General features: G+C 39.2%; 1 protein-coding gene across 1 annotated transcript in view; it reads right to left on the bottom strand.

Annotated features, from left to right (window-relative positions):
- PRKDC (protein kinase, DNA-activated, catalytic subunit) overlaps positions 1-24,082 on the bottom strand; it is an 85,949-nt gene that overhangs the window by 9,832 nt on the left and 52,035 nt on the right. The window contains exons 60-76 of the mRNA XM_086740790.1: positions 23,692-23,804; positions 20,833-20,964; positions 19,466-19,645; positions 15,913-16,121; positions 15,324-15,462; positions 14,647-14,835; positions 13,894-14,118; positions 13,168-13,276; positions 12,322-12,433; positions 10,643-10,832; positions 9,059-9,233; positions 8,781-8,971; positions 7,328-7,508; positions 6,640-6,800; positions 4,958-5,169; positions 3,745-3,832; positions 2,950-3,093 (exon numbers count right to left, since the gene is read on the bottom strand). Of these exons, the coding sequence (XP_086596916.1) occupies positions 2,950-3,093; positions 3,745-3,832; positions 4,958-5,169; positions 6,640-6,800; positions 7,328-7,508; positions 8,781-8,971; positions 9,059-9,233; positions 10,643-10,832; positions 12,322-12,433; positions 13,168-13,276; positions 13,894-14,118; positions 14,647-14,835; positions 15,324-15,462; positions 15,913-16,121; positions 19,466-19,645; positions 20,833-20,964; positions 23,692-23,804 (2,750 nt within the window). The remainder of the gene's footprint in view (positions 1-2,949; positions 3,094-3,744; positions 3,833-4,957; positions 5,170-6,639; positions 6,801-7,327; positions 7,509-8,780; positions 8,972-9,058; positions 9,234-10,642; positions 10,833-12,321; positions 12,434-13,167; positions 13,277-13,893; positions 14,119-14,646; positions 14,836-15,323; positions 15,463-15,912; positions 16,122-19,465; positions 19,646-20,832; positions 20,965-23,691; positions 23,805-24,082) is intronic.

The following is a 24,082-nucleotide window of genomic DNA, read 5'->3' on the forward strand; positions in this document are numbered from 1 at the left end:
ATTTTTGTTTGGTTTTGGTTTTTATTTTTCCTTGATTTTGGCTTTGTTGTTATTGTTCTGTTTTGTTTTTTTTTTTAACTAGTAGCAACCATACCAGAGAGCACACACATACAGCCTAGCTAACTTTATATATATATTTCTTTTGGTTAGCAAAGAAAGTGTTACATATATACGTGATGCACCTCCTACAGCTTCATGTGTTAAAAGAATATTTGCATCATGTTAGAAAATGTAAATTTCTATGTTTTATTTACTATCATGTTTATTATTCATGATTTGCTGTGAGTTACCATGGATGTAAAATGTATAAAACCGTATTTTAAAAGTATTTTAAATATCCTGATAAAGGGGAACTGCAAACACATTTAATGCTGATCCATTTACTAAACAAAGTAAGTATTATCTGCAAGTAGTTAACTGAGTTGACTTCTTGCGTTCATAATTCAAGGTTCTAGAAAAACCAGATGTCCCCTCTTGGACCTCACTGGTATTAACAGCTTGGAAAGATATGTAAGCTCACTTGTTTTTTCAGTGCCTGATCATTTTTCTCCCAAGCGAAGAAGGACAGAGCTATTTCACTGAAGTAAATGAAAATACAGAAAATATCCTTCTGATGAAGAGACTGCTACAGGCAACATCTTTATCACTTTAAATCTATTTTCAGATGATTATCCGATTCCTTTCTCTGCTCTGTTCTTTGACTTCCTTTAAAATTCAAGCCAGAAAATATTTAATAGCCTTAATACTGTATTTTAATTAACACAATCCATCAACAGTCTTTAATTTATGCATTACCGCAATTTTATGTCAAAAATAAAAGCAAGATTTTCACTGTTTAAATTACAACTGAAACTGTACATAAATAATAGATATGAAGATTACAATCCTGAAGTACTCCACATATCAGAGCAATTTTATGTGTCAGTCAAGAGATACAACTTTTTTTCTTTCCAGCAGGGACTCTAGAAACGATACTGTTATCCCCACAGCACACTTTGTCTCTCCATTAATGCTGCATCATGAAGACAAAGAATTCGGAGTCTGCACCATCACCCTGACCCTCTTCTCCTGCAGCTGCCAGCATGTGAAAGGAATACTGCTCTCCCTCCTCCCTTCAACTTCAACAGAGAGGAACAACCCTGCTGCCCCTCTTCCAGCATCTTCTTTGCTCTTCTCTCCCTACTCTGTTAATTCCATAACAATTAAACACCCATTAGCACTTCTTGCAGTATTGTCTTCTACTGCACACGTTTCAGCTTTTTGAAGAGCCATGGATTTTTTGTTTAAGTGTGCCAAAGTGCACACAAACCATCCCAGCAACCAAATGCAGACTGCCTTTGTCCTCATGCCTGCTAGGGCCCCTCCTGTGCTTGTACTCCGCATGGCGCAACCTACAGCTGCTCCTCTCCCTCTACCTCAACCTCGACAGCGGAACATCCTGCAAATCCTTATCCCGTACTATTAAGTTTAAAGTCGTTATCATCAGCGACCCAGCTTATCTTGCAGCAACATATTCAAGGGGCTAGTGTGCCCCGAAATTCCTAATTGCCCTTTCTGCTGCTGTATCGCCTCATCTCTTCCCCGTCCCACCTTACTTGCATCCTCCACCTTCCCTGCTCATGGGGAAAGAATCTCCCTAGAGACACCCCAGTAAGTTTGTCTAATGCTGATGTGACATAAGAACGGCCACATGGCAGAGACCTGGACCCACCTAGCCCTGGCCACAGGACTATGCGCACACAGTACAAGCGTACAGCTGGAGGGCAGGAGTATCACTCTCCTGGCCTCCAGCAATCTGCAGCTCAGGGGTTTCTGGACCCAGAAGCGTGCATTCATATGTAAAAGCTCTCAAAGTATTTTTCCCCTCCCCATGCTATTGTCTGCTTGCTATTTGAACTGACAAAAGCATTCTTAAAAGCCTGCAGCAGCAGTTCAGCACTTAAGTGTGTACTGAATAAGGAAACACTTCTCCCTGTTTGTTCTGAACCTGCCATTTCCACAGAATATTTACTCTAGGCTTGGCACTCCTGATCTCGAGAGCCTCATTGTATCTGTCCTCATAGTGTCTTTTCCAACTGGAGGAATGCTGAAGTTGTTCCTTGTACAGAGGTTACTCTCTACCTCTGATAATTCTTGCTGCTCTGAACCTTCTCTGGTTTCACTATAGCTACGCTGAAAACTGCGGACAAGGACTACAATGTTCAAGACGTAAGAATCAGAGAAGACTGCTATGTAAATGTGTAAGCCCATGTTTTGTTCTCTATTAATAATAATGACTAATAGCCACTTTTCTGTCTTTATCGCTCTTGAGTATTCACAGCTGGTGTTTTCACAGAACTATCGCAAATCAAGATTTTGTTCTTGAGTTGTAATAGTCAGTTCAAACCCAGAGAATTTGTATGTGAAACGGGTATTTTATTTTAATTGACACATGCGTTGCTTTGTTTTTCTACACTGACATTCACTATTTTAGATCTCTGTCAGTTTTGTAAAGCCCTTTCTGTAATTCTTCATAGTTTCAAGTCTTCTGAATAACTTACCCTCAATAACTCAGTATCAGCAGCAAGTTTGCGTAGCATAATACAGCAAAACACCCTAAAGTGCTCACCTTGGCAGCAGGGAAAAAAAGCAAGGCCAGATTCCTGCGCAGGTTCACGGATGGTCAAGAGAGGCCCAGGCCCTGACAACTTGGCAGTGTGCAGGACAGGGGAGGCAGAAGCTGAGTAAGAGGGAACATTTGGTCCTGCACAGCAGTTAGAAGTGGAAGCTGAACTACAGCAAGTCCACAGCTTATAGCAAAGAAATCCCAGTCCTGTACTACTGACTTGATCTCTTGTCTCACCAAGTCCTGCAGCACCTGTAAAAGCTACAATCTTGTCCCCTTTTTTGACTTTCTAGTGCCTTCTAGAAAAGCAAACGATGCCAACACTACTCAGTAATCACACATACCTGAATAAACCTTTTCCTCAACAATCCAAGGCCAGGAGCCTGTAGATTTCCCAGATTCTTGTACATTCCTTCGTACATTTCCTTAAGCTTATTTTTATTCCTCTGAGCTTTCACCAACTCATTTCTGACATCCTCAACCCAATCCTGCAAACAGAAGGAAACAGATGAGTACTGAGAAAAAGTTTACTGACCCTCAGTCTTTGGTAATCTGCTCAGATTGTATTTGGGTTACTGTATTTACTAATAGTCAATTAATGTGTCTTTTGACAATCAAAACAGTAATCAAAAGGCTATGGAAACATCTCCCTTTCATTCTACCTCTCTTTATGAAGACAATTATGTTTACTACCATAATGTCTAATGTAAGCTAAGAAAGACTCCATGGGGCCAGGAGTGGTACCAAGCCCAAGACAAGAATCCTTTGGACAGAGAAGCGCAGCACAGAAAGGGCATAAGAACACAAGTAGTCAGAAATTACAGAGATGGCCACAAATTATAATTCTGTAACGGTTTGAGAACGATTAAGGAAGACTGACCATGCAGCAGAGACCCTGAAGGAGAAAGCTGAAAAGGGCTAGCGCAAACCAGCCAGCTGGCAGAAGGGAAGACGAGCATTGCCAATGAAAGCTGCTGACAGCACCCTGACCTCATCACCAGTTGATTCTGAGTTGAACCACTTCCTGCGGCTGTGGTGTCAACCGAACTGCGGCAGGTTCCGCCCAGCACTCTTCTTTCCTAAATAGAGCGTGAAGAATGAAAGGGAAGTGGGGGAAAATAAAAAAAAATGCACTTTACCTTAAAAAGCATTATGGGATTAGACAGCTGTTCCAGGGAGCGAACAAAATCTTGAACTACTCCTCCCCTGTCCAACTTATTTTTGATCCTTTAAAAGAAAAAAAGTACATCACAATACAAAAGGAACTACCATCACCACCTAGCCCGCAGATAAGCAATGATCCAGCGTGTCTGCTATATTCAAGAATCTGGCAAAACAATCTAGGGGTAGGTCGGAGGACTCCCTCGGAATTCTCTCATGGGCTGCATGACTATCATTGCTATGTGGCTCCCAAATTTGTAATTGTCTCACTATGAAAACAGGCGCTTGGTGGAGCAGTGGAAAGCATACTTGCAACAGAAATACACATTAACCAGACTATAGATCCTACAACAGTTATTCAGGGGCGACAGTTTATGAAGCACAAGACTTTATCTTCTTATTTTAAGTGAAGAAATTCAGCAAATGTATCAGAGACTTGAAAAAAGGCAAAAGGACACCTAAAATTGTCTTAGTGGTTCTACAGTACTGTGTGATAAGAGCTGTCTTTTGCCTGGGGAATAGCTCAGGTTTTATTGCACAGCAAAACAGGCAAGGAAGGGCTTGTAGAGGAAGGCACATGCTGCACATTGAATAGGTAGAGAAGAAAACAACAAAGAGCTGTCATTCCCCAAATGATATCATGCACCCATTTCACTGGCTCTCTTTGAAGTCTTGTAGGAACATCTATTCTATTTAAGTATCTCTGCTCTCAGTATTAGAATGAGTCTAAATGTCGAAGCTAGCTTCATCTTCATCTCTGATGGGTACTGACTCTCACTGCTCTGAAGTCTTCTACATAAGAGCCTGATCATGCATCGGATTTCCCTTCAGCCTCAGCAGAGTAGGAAAAGGAAAAAGAAACTTTGACTACCACAGAATTATCAGTAGAAAGGGCTTGCCTCTCTGCGGTCTTGTTTTTCTTTGAAAAAATTCTAACTTCCAACAGCCTGGGGACTACACGTACTCAATGCTTCAGAAAGTATTTAGGCCACCAACCTGAGTACGTCTAATACTAAGAAAGCTTATGTATCAGTTTTCCCTGTGCCGTTAAATGAGAACACGGTGCACATGGGACAACCCCCTGATGTTTCTCATGCCCCCTAAAGAAAAGTTTCATTAGAAAAAAAAAATAAATCTCTCCACTCCTGAATAAAAAAACATACAAAAGATCTACTCTGATTGCAAATTCACCTTTCTACAAATTCCTTGTTCTTCCAACCAGTTGCAGTATCTGTGAAACAGTAACTTTCACTGCTGATCATGAAAGGGTAGATGATTGCCTGGGGATAGGTATCTGCAATCTCTTCAACAGTATGTTGCACGGCTACTGCTTCGTCCTTGTCAAGTAGTGCCATCATCTGGCTAATCCAACCAATGAACTGCCAACAGGGAACCGAAGAAAGCTGGAAAAACAGACACTGTTTTCAACTTTGGTCCTCCTCGAAAATACCAAACATAGCAAAAGCAAACAAAACTGCTCTGTTGCCCAGCCTGACAGACAGAAACACATGAAAAAGAAACAGAGAATGTCAACTAGGTTGCATAAAACATCCCCCAATAAAACAGATTTCATTATTAGTGAATGAAATAACTAACTACTGCTGCTTAATAGGTTTTTCTTTACAAAGATTTGCAGTTTGTTGATCAAGAGAAGGCTTTATATTCAAACTTGTGGCTTTTCTGTCTGGATGCCATATAATAATTTTGGACGACCGCATACAAACAACTCAAAAATTTGAAGGGACACTTTGAACACCATTGGTTTGAAGTCTTCATTTGAGTAAAAAATGCCAGGAAGGAGAACACTGGAACTCCTACCACACTTTCGTTCTTCCTTCAACTTTTAAGAGTTTGCAGGTTGCTGACAGATACTAATTTCATTTGAGCATCCCCCGCCAATATACTTCATGCTCACCTCACTCCAAAAGTTGTATTACTTTTGAAAGGAGTGCTACAATATATTTTCTTGTGATAGCAAGAGATTAGACTCAGGCTCCTTTCCTCCTCTCATCCTTTCTCACCTTTCTAATGGAGTTTAAGATAAGATTGCCAGTATTTATCTCACCAAAGAGAGAGGACAAAGAAACGCCTCATGAAGTTCTTCTCTGGGTGAGGTTTTTTAATGGGACCAGGCATCAGGTTCTGTTTGAACCATCAGAGTTTCACTGTGGCCACACCTTGTGTACCTCAGCCGTTTTTGCTATGTTCTCAGTTTCTTGGGAGAACTAAGCTGTGTTTCTGTCTCTCTTGAATCCTTCCTCTGAAAGGGCCTGGCACTCTGTAAGCACCAGCACAATGGGCTTGAAAACACAGGCAGGCCAAGGCAGGAACAGGCATGAGTCACAGAGGACCTCTCAGCTTATCTGTCTCACCACAGTATCCTGCTGTGGAACAGCAATGGAGGGACAGGTTGTGGAAGGGAGGAAGAAGCTGTAGTAACCTCTGAAGTGAAGCAGGACAGGGAGAAGTGGGAGAAGTGGAAAGCAAGTCTGGAAAAGCTGGCTTCCTGCATACAGGACACTCAGCCTACGGAAATAAGATACGTTCCTCACCCTATGAACCTTTATCAGCCCACTTAAGTTGTTCAGAAGGAAGAAAAACCACAACATAATTTCTCTCCAGTGGCTCTCAAACTAACGTTTGTAATCAGAATAATGATAAAAAGTTAAATTTTTTTCTTAAAAGTTTCTGTCCATATGAATCAGATTCAGCAAGTTCAAGAAAAGACAAGGAACAATGATGCGATAAAATTTATCTGATTTACCTGAAGCAAAACTTACCAGTCTAACCTCTCCATTCATCCAGCCTCCACCCCCACCTTCTAAATTTGATTTATAGCAACATTTGCTGCCAGGAAAATGGAAGCAACTAACCTCTCGTGTCACTAGACCCAATGTCTCTGCTGGGTATCTTTCAATTATTTGCAGCAGTCTAGGAAATCTCAGTCTGGCTTCTCTGGAGTTCAGTTTTAAAGCTTTTATCATTTTCTCCACCACAATAGCTGGGAAGAGCTGCAGATCTGCAGTGTTAATTTCTGCCAAGAGACATTAAACAAGAATTATCAGAAACACCATCACTTGTTCCATGTCTCTGATCATCTGCAACATTCATCTTTACAATTTAGGTTGTTTTTTTCCCCCTGTCTATTTTGTATTTTTACTTTGTTCTCCTTCCGATCTGTTTGAACTGCACACATCAGCAACACATGTACTTGGGGACTGTAAGGATTAGCTTTATCAGAAAGCTGCATCACTGCTGGTATCTTGCCTGCTTTAAACACAGCACTGCTGTGGTCTGGGAAGGAACAAGGGAAGCATCCGCTGGATATGATATATATCTTACAAGTGAGAGGGAGAATACGAGTGATTCACTAGTACAAAGCTAGCAGTAATAGTGTGGGGCGGGGGGTGTGTGTGTGGAATATAAGTACTGTTGAACTGGAGGACAAACTGTTCCATTTAAATTCAAGCTGTGTTGTTCAGAGAGATATCCTGGGCATCACAAAAGCTCACGTGTCACAGATAAATTAATCTCACATGCTTAGGAGAAATTCTGACTAACCAAGCAAGCCTTCCTCTTCCCTACGTAGATGCTGGTCACAGAAACCAACCAAAGTCATATACGCATCGATAACTCCCATCACATCTACGTGTTCCGTGGACTGGGACTGCACCTCCTCTTCAGACTTCCTTGCAGCGCTGCTGAAACACTGAAAAGCCTTCTTGTTCAGACCTGCCAATACCTGCAATTCAACCATAACAGAAAAAAAAGACATGTTAGCAAGTAGCATTCAATAATTATTTTTGAAACTAGAGCTTGGTTGCAAGTCTTCAGTGGATAAAACTTTAACTGCATTAGATGTCTTGAGCAGCTAATACAAAGGAAAAAAAATGGGATGTTATTTCTAGTAGAATTTTAATTTCCACAGTTTTCAATGGAAAAATATAAACCACACTTTTAACTTAAATTAGTCCCTGGAAATGTTCTGTGGAATTTTTATAACTGCAAAAAAAGTTAATGTTACTAGATTCCCACAAAGAGTTAACAGAAATCACAATTAAAAAATGGTATTTTTCCTATTAAGACCTATCTGCAACATCTGCACAACAGCTATACTTAGAAAAGCATGCATCAAACTATTTCAAATTTGATGTCTTTTTCCCTATTACAAACACAGTCATTGATCATACATTTCTAATGTAGCTCATGCAATCAAGGACTTGACAAGATCCTTTACAACTGAATGTAAATCAAGTACAGATATTCTCATGCTGCTAACAAGCCTACCAACCTCAGACACTGTAGTTACTGTAGTTACTAAACAAAATACAAAATTGGTGCAGAACAAGTTGCAACAACTGAAAAATGCTGTAATTGAAAATTAAATAGTTTGAATTTCAGGTAGGTAAAGGGAAACTAGCAGGGTCAGAGTACTGCTTAATACTAAGCTAAAAAATAAGGCTTTAAAATTAGCTTATAAATGAAGCTTAAGCTTTTGCTTAAGTTTCTACACATCTGAAAATTTAAAATCTTTTTTTTTTTCTTTTTTTTTCAGGAATCTCTTCTTTATATGCTTTTCTTTAACAACCATAAAAACACAAACAAAGAACGTCAGTGCCACAGCACTTGGGACAACTGACAAGATATATGGCTTCAGACACAGCAGTCTGTCACTGCACTCTCCAAATGCGCACCTCCCCATAGCACGCAGGTGCTACGACTATGTCTTTCCCCTCCACACAAAACGCAGGAACATAGAAACACAGGAACACTCTCTCAACTGAAAGGGCTACAGCAGGGCAGAACTCCAGAAGAGCAAAACTAGCAAACACAGTGGGTTTTTGTCTGGTGGTTTGTTTTTTTTTTTCCCTTCTCCTAGTTGATATTCCTGCACAAATCACTGCTAGCAGCAGATGAATTTCACATTCTCTGTATCTACCCAAATCCATCACTACACATTGAAGTAGTGATTACAATACTGAAATACCCAAAAGCTTTTTCTCCTCTCATTTACCTTTTCAGGACTCTCACGACTTTCCCCTGATAGTACTGATATTTTCCCAGCTTTTTCTTCCTCAATTTGCTCAAGGCATCTTGGATTCTGACTAAGAGCACTGGCCATGATGTGGTACGTAGTACCCAGAAGAAGATTCTGGTTTCGGAAGGCCATTATGTTCTTGCTAAGATAGTCAGATTTGGTATCTTCTGTTGGAATTCAAAAACAAAGTTAGTAATTTGACAACAAAGCAGCTTTGTATAATAAACAAAGTGAAGTAAAGAGAAGGCTGTTACCAAGCAGGGAGATGGTTTTCAACACTGAAAGCACGCGTTCAGGACAACTCTGGTTCCGGCTCCAGCTATGTGTAAAGCGGCAATAGGCGTAATTCCACCTCACCAGCCAGTCTTCCCTTGTTCTGGCTTCTTTGCGTAGGTCTTTCAGAAGCTTCTTGGCAACTGAGAAGCTGTTCTATATTCAGATTAAGACACAATTTTCAGGTAATATATCTGAAGAGGAAATAAAACTTTTCTGCAACCAAATTAATGGATGAGACGATTTAGGTAACACAAGTAAAGCTACTACAAGATGAAGAGAGGTCTACTGCTTGTTGGGTCTCATATTCAAAAACAGATTTGTGCTATTGGAGAAGTTTGACAAACTGAGGAAATTTAAATAATTCTATCTGCATGACTAAATAGGCATTAACTGTTCTGCAGTACAAACACATATGAGGAATGTAACTTGGTTTACAACATCATTAAGCAAATCACTTACATTTGTGTTTTGATGGAAAGTGTCATGTAACATTAAAGGAAATCTTCATTTTCATTTACTCCTTTAAGAGTGTATAGTCTACACAGCATTAATGTTATATTTGGTTATTACAGTGCTTAAAATAAACTCTGTCACTAATTGCAGATTTCTGCAGCATCTCACAAGATGAGGAGACCTTGACCTAAATATTATTCGCCTTGTCTCAAGCTTGAAACACTAAATGCCCATTATCAAAGACAGCAATGTTTGTCATTTTAACAGTCAGATCCAAAATAAAATTTATAAGCTACTTAGCTTTAGTTCTTTATAGAAAAGTTAACCTAACAGCATTAATTAAAACTGTAAAAAAAAATAATTCTAAAATGTTTCATCATTGCTAACTGAAGTAAATTATATTGATTCAATCTGAATTTCATTTGTTTTCTTGTACAGAAAAGATTATTTGTAAATGAGGAAGCACAATGTTTGGTTGCAAGCATCCCTTCCATTAAAGGCTGAAGCATTTAAGATAATTTTTATCTGCCCTTTCGAGCGTTAGAAACCATATGTGAATCAAAGGGGCGTTCAGGCACATTTCTAATAATCACAAAATCATAGAACAGTTTGGGTTGGAAGGGACCTTTAAAGGTCATCTAGTCCAACCCCCCTGCAAGAAGCAGGGACATCTCCAACCAGATCAGGTGGCTCAGAGCCTCATCCAACCTGACCTTGAAGGTTTCCAGGGTTGGGGCATCCACCACCTCTCTGGGCAACCTATTCCAGTGTTGCACCACCCTCATTGTAAAAAATTTATTCCTTACATCTTAGTCTAAATCTACCTCCTTCTGTTTTAAAATCATTACATTCATTGTCCTATCACAACAGGCCCTGCTAAAAGTAATGACAGATGATCATAAAGTTTTTAATCAACATTTATCCATTTGTTTTCTTTTTCTGTGGATCTGACTTTCTTGAGCTTTCAAAACATCCCGGACAGCAAGGTCAAAGATGGATAAGGTCTGCCCTGGCAAAAAGGTTCCCAAGGCCACTTATGAGGCTTTTACAGTACTGTAGTTTCTATATATTTTCTCCCAAAACTGGAAGCTATCAGACAGTATAGTCACCTGTTTCCTGGCACTTTCTATCATCTTCATTTTCATGTTAAATTTGCAGCTTTTAATCATTGAGGAAATGTCTTCACCCTGTTGATCCACTTCCATTTGCTCACCAGCACCATACTCTTCATCCAGCTCCATACTGTCATCGGCCTGATCACAAAGAAGTTTCTCCTGCAGTTTGTCAAGAAAGAAACACCTGCACAATGACAACAGGAGTACAAATCACTCTGGTATGCACGCAAGGGAATGAACATTCAAAAGTGTTTATGTGATTGAGAGTAAGCAAAGCTAAGAAAAAATGCAAAGCTATAGCAAGCACCTTTAGCAAGGGCTAAACACGGTCCTCACAATCTGGAAAGTCACAATCAGGGACAGGTTGACCCTGAGAGCCTTCTGGGATATTGAGATTAACTATTAGAAAATGTCCACAATAGAGTAGGACTTTTTGTTAGTTTGTTCCTTTAAAATCATAGCTACAACCTTGAAGTTCACCGACACACAGCTTGCATTCCAACTTGACAAAAGCGCAAACAAACGGGAGTCTTATTTATACCGTGTAAGTGCCAGGCTGTATTTTATGACAACCTGCAACTCAAACATATATGACATCAACATATGTAAACATTGAAATTTGTGTTGCAGAAGAGACCAGTGATCATACTCAACGTTTGAAAGGGAATTGCCATTAATCAAGGCTAAATCCTTTTAATGACTGGTCTATCTAATTTAATAGCATCTCTCATTACGTAGACTGTTATTCAATGCAGGGGAAAGCACTGCAGTCTGGAGTAGGGCTTGATGCTGAATAAAAACACAACCTTTGTCACTAACTGTAGATGAGTTAAAGGTTTTTTAAAAGCACATAAAAATGTTCGAGACACTGACAACCCTTCAAGTCATAAATGTTTTGAGACTTTGTAAAAGAGTAAGTCATACCATGTATTCTGCCTAATATTTAATTGCAATAAGCTCCTCTGTAGTCATGCTCTCTTGACACTCAGAGATAATACAATAAATTACAGAACACAGTGGGTATCAGAAGAGCTGTTGAAGAAGCTGTCCCCCAGGAAAGGAGAAAGAATCTACATTACCATGGGAAGAATGAATTGGGATGAAGATAAATACCACGAGGAGGACAAAAAACTTTCAAATTCAAAAAAGCATTCCAGTTACTTTGGAGCTAATCCAAAGGAGTCTCCAGAGAGTCTTTGTTCTTTCTAGCAACAGTCACACAGCAGAAGTCTCTAATTGCAGCACTGGTCATTAACTTCCCTATAAACATGTGAAGCACTGATAGTGACAGGGCTGGGTTTATTTTATGTACTCCCTAACTTTGGAACTGTCTACAAAGTAGGTTAAGTATTTTTATTCATAATGGACTGGCCTTTTGGGTGGTGTTTCATTGAGCTAAATGCAGCTGATCTACTCATTTACAAGTAGGTGTGTTTAAGGGCTGCTGAGGTGGGCTAGCTTGTACAGTGCGTGTAGTCACTGATATAAGAAAATGCCTAAATTAACAGTTATGTTTCCATATCAAAATGTGTTTTATTCCTTGTCCATTTCTCAACCTCCTTTAGCTTTTCACTACAAGTGAGTCACACAAAAACCAGTTATTCTGATAAAGCTATTACAACAGTTTAAAAAAAATAAAAAAGGTCATACACTGGATCAACAGTGGATTTTACCGATTTGTAATGATATCATCCCAGATGTTCATAGGATCCATTTTAGCATCTGGATATCTGCTTGTCCAAATTCTGAGAAGTCTCTTTAGGGAAGCCTGTGAAGCTAAGTTACCTAGAAATCCATTAAGAACACTTTAAATGCATCTAAATCCAAATAGTGTGAAAAAGGCTTAAACAAAAATAGCCTAACATTCAAACCACAAAACTGATACAAAACAACCCATGTGCATTTCTGGGCTTGCATTAAATACACTACTTGGTGATCATATTGCTTTTGTTTATTGCTGAACCATAGGAGATTCAATAAAGACATCAGTTGTCAACTGTCACTGGGCATTACCACCAGGTAGGTGGTAATACAGGAATTCCATACAGGAATATGCTGCAACATAGTGGAACTGTTAACTAAATTTAATATATAAATTTATTCATTATTATAATAAATTAATAGAAATATATAAATTTCTATTTCATGCCTGCCTCAGTAGCTACAAATTACATACATCCATCTTTTATTTCTGCTAGCCACTGTTACCTACCAAGCATGACCCCAAAAGAAATCTTAGTTTAAAACTATTACTTACACTTTTTAAAAAGATACGTAACTCTTATCACAATAGCTAGGCTAATAAAACTTTGCAATAGAACACAGAATTATTGTCAAGCCTATCTCACACAACTGCAATAGCTCTTTCTGTCAAGAAGACAGTAAGAAGTAATTCCAGACCTATGTTCCTTCAAACAGGAGTTCAGTCCTCTAAGTGTGGAAATAGAAATTCAAAGTTCAGGAAACCATGATTATTTAACACAATGAAAGGAAAACCACTTAAGAACAAAAATCTTTACTTCTCTTGGTCATAAAATTGATGAAATCCTGTATTTCCGTCAAAGCTTGTACAGACTGCAGTTTGGTCATTCGACTTTGGTACAACAAAGTATCAATGCTGGAATAGCTCTGAAAAGAAAGGGAGAGAATGGAAGATTTCATATACAGAATTTACAACACAGTTCTGTTCAGCGTTCCACAAACTATTTATCTGATATCGCTATATATCATGCTCTACAACCCAACCTTTTACAAGTAAGTTAATAACCTGTAATGTGAGAATAACTCTGCTTTGGACAAGTATAGAGGCATACTCTAGCTGCAATCCCCATCCTAGGTTTTAGGATAGTCCTACAGTCTAATCAAAACTTGGTAACAGATGGAACTTGCAACCTCTCAATGTAATACTCTCTTCAAGTTCGTCCTGGGGACAGAAGGCTTCTGAAAAGATGAATGAAATAAAACTGCCACTAATCTACACAAACAATTACCCTGAAAAATTTCTAATAGATGAAATCAGCAAAATAAACCAAATTCTAACGGGAGGATGCACTTCACTGGCTGGCTCAACTCTCATCACTGCAAGCAGTGAATTCAAAGGAAGTTCTGTCATACGATTGGAAAGCACCTAGATTCCAGCATACTTCAGCAAGTGTTTCTCTTGAGTATAATCTAGCAGCAGTAACAGCAACAACAGCTTCACTGTTCCAAGAGCTTATACAGAAAATCACATCAGAGATTATTACCTGCATGAAGATCTGCATGCCATTGCTAATGTAATATTCAGCTCTGTCAAAATCATCTTGCAGGATGTAAAGGAGACTAAGCTCTTGGCTGTAATGCATTTCGATAATGGCTTTCTTCTGTTCTGTCTTCATTGCCTCATCAAAAAAAGTTAGTAAAGTCTGGTCATTTTCCCCGTTGAGCAGTAACTTCAACTTACTGCGTATTATATAGGGCAGATATGTCTCCTACAAGGTGAAAATACGGTCTTTATTTCTAGGAATGGACTACTAGATGAACAGTTTTTTGTTATCAGTGGCAGATCAAACAAATATAAAAATATTTTGAACGGTTTTCTTAAATGTCTTCCCTTTAGACAAATTCCAATTTGCTAACAAATAACAGCAGGCTTTTCTGATAGGCTCAATAAATTGTTCGTAGATCCTACCAGTTTCAAAACCAGTGCTTTGGTAACTCTTAATAAAACACAAAACAAATAAAAGCAATGAAAGCAACAAAAACACCGCAAGAAGATGATGATGATGATGATAAAGCTGGTCCTATATGATCAGCCATAGATTCAAGGTAAAAACTAAACATTTAAAAAAGAGCAGAAGTAACTGCTTAAATTATCTTATATATCAGACTCTCTGCTAATTGCCATAATAAAAGTAATCCAAATAATGCAACTGATTTTCACCAAAAATCACAGTACTATAGGATATTGCTGCAGAGATAAAAAACAGTGCAGTATCAACAAAGCAATTTCTAAAAACCTGAAAAAATGGATCATTCCATGTTTTGCTTAAATCCGGAGGTTTTCCACTATCAATATTAACGGTAGCACAATACTCCAGAGACTTCCACTCTGTGAGGTGGTCATAGCATTCCAGAGATGCAAGTTCCCAGAAGTCCTTCTCCGCTTCTGTTGGCTCTCCATCTTGCCAGTCTTCTTTAGAGAGTGCCTAGGGAATGAATTTGAGGGGTAGGAAGGTTCTCAGCTGGAATCTGACAGTAGTTTCAATTCTAAGTCACCAGGAACTTAACAGTAATTCACTGTATCTCAAAAATATCTATCCATTTACTAGAATGTGACAGCAACATTAAATGCAGAAAATTCAAGCTTGTCAGTATTCATACATAAATGCATTTCAGGTAGCCATCTTTAGTAAACCTGCATTTTTAAAGAGTGAAGACTTTAAAAGTAGGTTAAAGAGATTCTTCCTCATTTCCACCCACTATAACTCAGATTTTCTTTGCCATTAACACACTCAGTTTGCTCTCTTGTGGTGGTGGTGCACCCATGGTGTTTTACTTTTCTACCTGGGTGATTGCACATGTGAAGCCTTGTAACATTTAAAACAATATGTTGCTTCTCAAAATGTTTCATTTTGGCTTATTAGTTTTAAGTCCTGAGAGCTTTATGAAACAAAAAATCTTGTTGTCATTTTACCTCATCGTAATATTTAGCTGCTTCAGCATAATCACTCCTTGCTTCTGCCAACAATGCTTTCTGTGTAATTTCCTTAGTCCCAATCTTACCACTGAAAATGCCACGAAGGACATCATAATCCCCGAGAGATCGGTAGAGCCTAGTAAAATTGAAAAGGGAACTCTTTTTAATTAGTTGAACAGAGGTATATCAATGCAAACATAAGCTATTTAAAAATAATAAATCAATAAGCAGTAATACTACTGGTTTGTAAAAGTAAAAAAAAAAATCTGATATTTCTTATATAGGATCATAAATACATACTTAACTAGATAAACTCCATCTTGTAGGGTAATACCTGAATCATGGAAACTCATGCAGTTGAAAAGCTATAAAGATGTTTTTCAGTAGGCTGATGGTATCATCAGCGTACACTGCGGTTAAGTCTAACTGCTCTAACTGAAAGATAGTAATTAACTGACAATAAATTAAAAGCATATCTAATTCTAAAAGAAGGAAAGACTAAAAAAGAAATTCTGTGAGCCTATAAGGTGGAGTTCTTCACAAAGCAAATCTAAATTGGAGTAAATTGTCTCAAAAAATAATTTACTTAGCAAGTTCAATCCATCTGATAACATCTGGAGGAAGCTGTGTCCTGCCACGCATCCGCTTGGTCGGGGGCTCCTCCACAGGATTCAGAGCCATCAGGGCATGCTCCAGAAGAAGGATGCCCACTGGCTGCTGTAGGCTTGCAAGGCAGCTCGTGCTCACATTAGCTGAATCCAGTTCTAGCAGCTCTCTGTGCCGGTAACTAATTTCCTATAAAAAAAAGCCAAAACAACACATGTCTGCTTGGTCTAAAGCTATACTGATAGTTACCTTTACAGATTATCTATTTGATATTCCTTTTTTTTTTTGTAGCACAAGCTTTGGAAATAAGCCGTTACATCTCCGCAAGTTCCCAGCTCTGGGAAAACTGGAATGCTTTTCCTTCCGTGCTGTTGCTCTTTGGACAGACAACACTAGAGAAAAACTCCTCTACTTTTTCTGTCTCCACAGGGCGATTCTATTCTGACAGAAACACATGGGAAGGGGGGAAGATGCAGATCGCTACATTCACATCCTTTCCTTCTTTTTGTTGGCAGTGTGGTGCCCGCTACAAATCAGTGGCATTTCACTTTGCCTACTGAGTGGTGCATTCCTGCCATAAACCAAAGGCACGATTAACCACGATGCCTTCTCCAAGCTGAAGGCTTTCTATCTACACACTTACCCAGTTATACTGTACCACAGCTTCCCATAAGACTCGTTTAGTACCGTACTCATCTAGTCCTGCCTGATTTAAAGACATGACAATATTTCTAGCAGATCTTCATCCTATTTAACACCAGTCCAACTACAGAATAACCTCTTTTTCAGGGGTAAACACTCTTGTTTACCTGAAGCTTTTTTAAAACACTTCAATTATTATCCAAAATACAGGTAAATGTATCGAGAACGTAGCAGACAAGTTTATTAAAGATAGGGTTTTTTCCCACTTAAGAACCTACAGGAAAGTTGCAATAATATCTTAACCAAACAGAAAGAAAAAAAATCTGCAACATGGAAGAGTGGTAATATAACTTTCATCACAAGAAACAGCAATGAATTTTAGGCCAAAAATTAACGTTTGATTCTTGTAGCGAATACTACGTGAAAAAAAAAAAAAAAACACTATTTGGAAACAGTAACAGAGGACCGTGAGTACAACCAAGCTACACTTCTTCAATTAACGGCATCTACCACAAAAACTGCAGAATAGGCAACATCTGGCATAAGCAAATACATTGCACAATTTGCGTAACTGAGACTCTCACACCAATAAATTTGTACTCAATTAAAAAAAGATAAAAATAACAGCTTCTTGTAGCTTCCTGAGTTACAGACCAGGTAGATCCCAATGAGGGATTATCATAGCTTCACCTGCTATTCAGACAACTTCAACTAGCAGCACTCTATCAAAGAGTGCCCCTGACACTCTTACGTATGGGAACACATTCCTTGACCTTCAACTTTCAGGGGTTCTGTCAGGGATGCAGTGCCAACTGCCCAATCTAAAAACTTAAAAACAGCTGTGCTAAGGTAAGACCAAAAGCCCTTTCTCAGGGATGTCTACAAAAAAACAACTGTGCAAATATAACAGCACGTCCAGAGAATGAATGCCCTGCCAAACTCACAATTTACAGACATGGTCCCACATCAAAGGAGGTATCTTTCTATTTAGTGTATTTTGGTGACTATTCGATCACCTACATTCTGAAAGCAGAGCGAATGTTCTTTGCTCTGTATGTAATGTGTTCTGTCTTTACTTGCACGACATCTGAGCTGGCCTGACAGCTAAAATATTTGTAAGGCAATTATATGTTTTTCAGAGGCCAGGTATCTACGGACTCCATGTCAGCTTTTGTCATGGGGTTAACTGATTTCTTAGTACTTCAGCTGGTTTTAAATCTGTCCTGAAAGCAAATCCCAGAGCCTCAGAGTCCATTTTAATACGACACCTGGTGATCAAAAGAGCTGTTTTAATCTACAAGTTACTCTCCTGATGGGACTTGAACCTGCAGAAGACTAAAAAGTCAACCAACCAGAAGGAAACAGCAGTGAAGTAGGAAGCCTTTCTGAAACAAGCCAATATTTATTATACCGTTGGTAGACAGGAAACAGAAGCTGTATTTCTAAATAGGCAAGCCATTAGGACAACCTTTGTGAGCCAAATGACAGCCTCAGCACTGTGTGCTCTTGCTCTCACTCTCCCAGCTCTCTCTCCTGATCAATACGAACTCTGTTCCCTGTTGGGGAAAAGACTTCCTCTCACTGTTACGCAGGATGCTAAAATTCACAGGCTGAAGCTTGCCTTCGTGCTGTTTTTCTTCTGTTATTGTATGGGGATGGCAATGAGATGCTCTTATTGCTCTTACAAAGTCTGTATTTTTGACTAATTTTCACGTACCTATTTTTTGAGTCTTCATTTTACATCTATTCAGAAAACAAGTAGCCTAGCACAACAGTGTTATTAATGGGGTCTAACAGACAGCATAATACAAGACAAATAATAATATTAAGACAGAGAACCAACAAATGCAATGTCAAGAGGGAATATTAACAGATAGCTATTGTGAGATGCTGGCTTGAAAAACACTGAGACAGCCCAGAAAAATCCCCATAGCATTTTCTGTGCAGCTGCACAGAAAAAAAAAAAGTAAACAAGAAATCACATTTTTTTCAGATGTGAAAATACAAGTACTAAGAAGTAAAGTTTAAAAAAGTTTGTCACTGTTTAAAAAGCTAGTCCAAAGTAGACATTTCTCCTGTATTCCGAATGACATCTACTGTCACAGAGTATTTAAATTTCCATAACAGAAAGAAGAAACCATTACCTGCCACTCAAAAAAGATTATTTTGAGAGCTACAAATCAGATGCAATATTAACATCAATACAGTTGACAATAAACATTAAATACAGTGACAATGAGTATGGAGCTGTGGTTGGACAAGTTTTTTTAGTCTCTCTGAAAAGTGGGGTAAGGGATGAAGTTTGCAATCTATTCTAGGTCAGTATATTCCCACAGAAGAAGTTTCCGCTTCCAGGGAAACGGCTGTGGAGCACCCACTCACCCTTCAGTGGAAGGGAGTAATTTCCTTGTTACTGAAAGGCCCTAGACAACTACTTCAGGGGACTAATTTGAAAAAAATAAATAAGAGTTGCTAACAACAAGCAGTCCGACAGCTACTGATATCCTCACAACATCAAAGTATTCCTCTGTAAGCACTTCCCAGAAACAGGAAGATAAGCACACGACACCCACGTAACCCTTTCAATTGTTCTTGTGGCTTTCATTTAAAATCAAGTCTCTCCTTGCTACTGATGAAATTAAAACATTAAAAGGTGACTCAAACTCTACAGATCAGAAATCGTAGAAACTTTGAAAAATCAGTTCAGAGGCATGAATCACCTTGTTCACCTTAACGAGAGTCACTTGAAATACCCATTTGGTTAACAATTCTCTTTCCATCTCTGTCTAAATTTCAGTAACAGTATTTAACCTCCCCTACCACTGAGTTTACCACACACGCAGACAAAGACATTATATTCAGTTACTTTCATGCCACTTAGCTGGATTTACCTGGATGCACGCAATGAATGGTGGGAAGTAAGACAGGCTCATACTCAGGAAATTATTGAAGTCATTCAGCAGCTTCTGGATGATGGCTTTTTTCTCAGAAGGAGTTTTAGATTTTTCTACCTCATGAAAAATTCCACCAAATAAACTGGTGAAAAGCTGCTTGGCAAATGTTGGATCTTTCTGTAAATTACAACAAAAGCAGTAAGGCCACTGAATTTTGCTGTGACACAATAAACTAATCAATAAAATTAAGAGATACAATCCACCCTGTACCTAATCCCTATGTGGACACTCTTTGGAAATGGAATAATCAATCTGGCATGCATCACACCTATGCCGGGAATTACTGTACAGCCCATCCAAATCCCACCTTAATTCTTCTACATAAAGAAACTCCAAGACAATGTAGGTTTCACGCCAGAGTGCTGGTGGAGAGCATGGAATTTACAATTTTCACACATTCACAATTCCCACTACAGGAACCAGACACCCAATAACATCTTACAGACACCACTACCAGTGAAGGGCATTTCAGGAAAAAAACAGAAGACATCAATGTGTGAGGAGACATGGACCTAACATGGAGGGAGCAAACACGAAGAGATAAACTGTCTGTACAGAGAGACAGTTCCATCTGAGGCTTAAAGGCATTTTTTCAACCCAGAAATACATTTGTATGTGTAATACAATCCTATGCATCCTGGTCCATCATGTCACTGGAGTTTGGTCTAACTCTTGATCTAATGCTATTCAGATAACTCATGACTGTGCTACTTCCTCCCTTTACAAAGAGATAAGGGACCATCAAAAGAAATTAAATACAAAGGTAATCAGGAACACTGCAACTTCCCATACACTGTCAAATGGGACAGGTTGAGCCTACAGTTTCTGCCACTCTGGGGTAGGAGAAGGAATATTGGGTCAGCTTTACTGAGTAGTCTGAGTCCAGTCTAAGACACGGTAACCTCATTTGTATTCTTACAACTCCACTACAGCCATATGAAAGAATAAAAATAGCTGTTTTGTTGCTGTACAGTGAGATGTCCTTTGTAATAATGTCTGTAAAGACCACCACCATCTGTTTCTCAAGCAGAGGAATCCAGAGGCAAACGGACAATAAGTGATGTCTCGGGTCCTCAGTGTTCAACTCAACTACTCAGGTGAGGCAAGCTACAAGGCATCTTCTCTCATCACTGCGCGAGCCCAGGGGTAGGAGAAATACTCCCTCAAAATAGACTCTTTAAATGCGTGTCACAGTGGTTGACTACAAAACAACAAATCAATTTTGAAAGTAGTTGCTCAACTACATATCATTTTTCCCACAAGAACAGAAAGCTTCACAAATGACCTTTGGAAAGCAGACAGACCTGGGCAAGGCCCTGCAGAGGGGCAATGAGACTGCAGTACTCAATCTGGATGTCAGGAAGGTCTCCTACTCGGTAACTTCTGTACAAAGTAACCTGGGCATCATACTTCATCTTCAGCTCAGATTTCATCTCCTGAAATGCATTGCTCATGTTAAAAAAAATAATAATCACATTACTGAGAAAGAGTTGTATCTAGATAGAAAAAATAAGCAAGAGCATTTCTGAAGTGTTTTATAAACCTTTGCTGTGCTTATTAAACAAACACACTTTCAATAAAGCTGAAATATGATTAAACCTCAAATTCTCATCGTAACTTGAAAACTCCAAAGCCTTGTTCACAGACTTACTTCAGCCACTAACTTCTAATATTAATGCCTTATAGTTCCTGCTTCCATACAGGTACTATTTAAGTCCCTTTTAAAGAGAACAATTATGACTGACAGCTAGTGAGCTGCTATGATTTAATAAGTTACTGCCTGCCAGCTGAGCCACAGGAGTCCATTATACGCTGGTTTTCAGCCCAGCCCAGGTGCAAAGCGGACAGGCTGGACTGATGGGCCGAAGTGAACTGTATGAGGTTCAACAAGGCCAAGTGTCAGGTCCTGCACTTCAGTCTCAACAACCCCATGCAACGTTACAGGCTTGGGGAAGAGTGGCTGGAAAGCTGCCTGGTGGAAAGGGACCTGGGGGTGCTGGTAGTCAGCTGGCTGAATATGAGCCAGCAGTGTGCCCAGGCGGCCAAGAAGGCCAACAGCATCCTGGCTTGCATCAGGAACAGCGTGGCCAGCAGGAGCAGGGAAGCGATCATGCCCCTGTACTCGGCATTGGTGAGGCCACACCTCACTGTACTGTGTTCACAGTTTTGAGTCCCTCGGTACAAGAAGGATGTTGAGTTGCTGGAGTGCGTCGAGAGAGGGGCAATACAGCTTGTGAGGGCTGTGGAGCACAAGTCTTATGAGGAGCAGCTGAGGGAACGGGAATATAGTCAGGAGAAGAGGAGGCTGAGGGGAGACCTCATTTCTCTCTACAGCTACCTAAAAGGACAAGAAGAAATGATTCCATGAAATGGCCTCAAGTTATGGCAGGGAAGGTTTAGGTTGGATATTAGGAAACACTTCTTTACTGAAAGAGTGGTTAGGCACTGGAACAGACTGCCCAAGGAAGTGGAGTCACCATCCCTGGAGGTGTTCAAAGAATGTGTAGACTTGGCACTTCAGGACATGGTTTAGTAAGCATGGTGGTGTTTGATTGATGGTTGGACTTGATGATCTTGGAGGTCTTTTCCAACCTTCAAGATTCTATGATTCTATGAAAGTGAAAAGATGTTGCTAAAGCTAGTGTGTTTTATTTCACCTGGTGTGATGGGGAGGTGAATGAAGAAGGATAAACCTGGTGGAAACGATTCCTAGTAAAACTCAAGCCAAATCATAATAAAACTGTTGTAAACTGCAGTTGTTAAATAGCTGTCCTGCCTTTTGCTGAGGCTTAAAGGAATACATTTAAACTGAACAAAAGGTACCTCCAGATATAGACAAAACCTACCTCTTCCTCTGCCTTTCTTCCTTTCCATAGCACTGATATGCTATAAGGAAATCAGCACTAAGTTTAAAGGCTGGGATTTTATTTTTAACTACTGCCATTACCAGTTAAACTAGCAGACAATGGGTGGATACATACATTGGTAGAATGGAAGAAAGCTTGAAGATTTTTTTCTCTTCTGTAAACCCTTCATAATTTTGCTGTTTGAGCCCATTTTTCTTCTCCATAATTTCAAAGGGATGATTTTCAAAAAACTTTCAAGAGAAATATGCTGGGAGAAATTAGGACTTTGCTAAAGCTACTTCCAAATACTTTCTTGCTCAGGACCTACTTTTTTCTGTTTTGCCCTATCAGCTATGGTATTAACGCATGACACCGAGCTCTATGCATGTTTATTTGCAACAGATCTCTTGAAAAGCTTAAGAGGTCCTGACAGCATTCATAGTCTCCTCTGGTCTTTTGTTGTGGAATATCACAGGGGGTTTTGTTGGTTGTATTTTGGACTCTCATGCAGAACGCATTTACAGGTTCACTCTTGCAGGGTGAGAGGAAATGATAGCTTTAGTGTGGAAGTAAATATAAATTGGCTAAAATAGGTGTTTCTGTAGTTCTTTCACACATAAGTTCTGTTTACAGTTGTCTGCAGCTGCAAAGAATTATAAGAGTGTCTCAAACTGGTAGCTCTCAATCCTGGGTTCCCTTTGCTCTTGGTCTAACCGCTATCACTTTTGGATGATAATGTATGTTATTTTTAGTACATGAACATCTGAAAAACTGTTACAGAGCTTAAAAATACTTAAACTTATTGTAAGTACCTAACGCAACCAGGAAACCCACATAGTACTAAGTTTCTCGCCTTGATAAACACTCAGCAAATGATTATTACTGACACTCCTGCAGGTTAAAAATACACAAAAGTTCTGGTTAGTCCATCAGCTCTATAACATTTTTGAGTTCACCTTCAGACACTGCATGATGTTCTCCAGCTACTTCTGCAGAGTATTGTAGCTTCAAGACTTCTAGTTTCCAGGATGACAACCACGAAGAGCTTCCCATAGCTGTCAGGGACTCCGTCACATAAAATCACTTCATACACACTAAGTGGTTCACTGAAAGTATTACCATCCAGCTCTTTTCTCACTCATACTAAGTAACATCATCTAGCTTTAAGCGCATAAATAGCATGATTTCCAAACAAAACCTTCTAAAGCTCTTAAAGTAGCAACTACCCTTTCTTCACAAAGTTACTTCGAGAGCTGAAGTACAAGATTGCAAATGGCATTGGGACTTAAGGTTTTAAACTTAGTTGGATGGACAAACCTTCTCTCTTTTCTGTTCAGCCACACCTTTTCTAGCATAAATCAGACTGAGTTTCTCTTGGTCCTTCAAGAAACGCCTCCGCAGCCTTAGAATTTCTCCTCGTTCTTCTATACCTAGGGAACACATGAGTATGTCCACAGCTTTTCCTTTCTTGAGTAAACTTCAGATTTAGGGGAAGAGCATCATATAATAACAAACATCATCTTTATATTTACGAGGTTACCAGCTAGTCTCCTAAGTTTCACATCCAGCAACTCAATGCAAGAGGTTTCAACAAGATAGCAAATTAAAACAAATTAAGCTGTTCTTAGGAGAAGAGGTAATAAGCACTTATACAAAAACTTCAAGCACATGGATGAGGTATAAGGGTCAAACTATTGTACTGGGAAAG

The sequence above is a fragment of the Chlamydotis macqueenii genome, chromosome 2, assembly GCF_036417535.1.
Source record: "Chlamydotis macqueenii isolate bChlMac1 chromosome 2, bChlMac1.mat, whole genome shotgun sequence".
In the NCBI taxonomy this organism is placed as follows: domain Eukaryota; kingdom Metazoa; phylum Chordata; class Aves; order Otidiformes; family Otididae; genus Chlamydotis; species Chlamydotis macqueenii.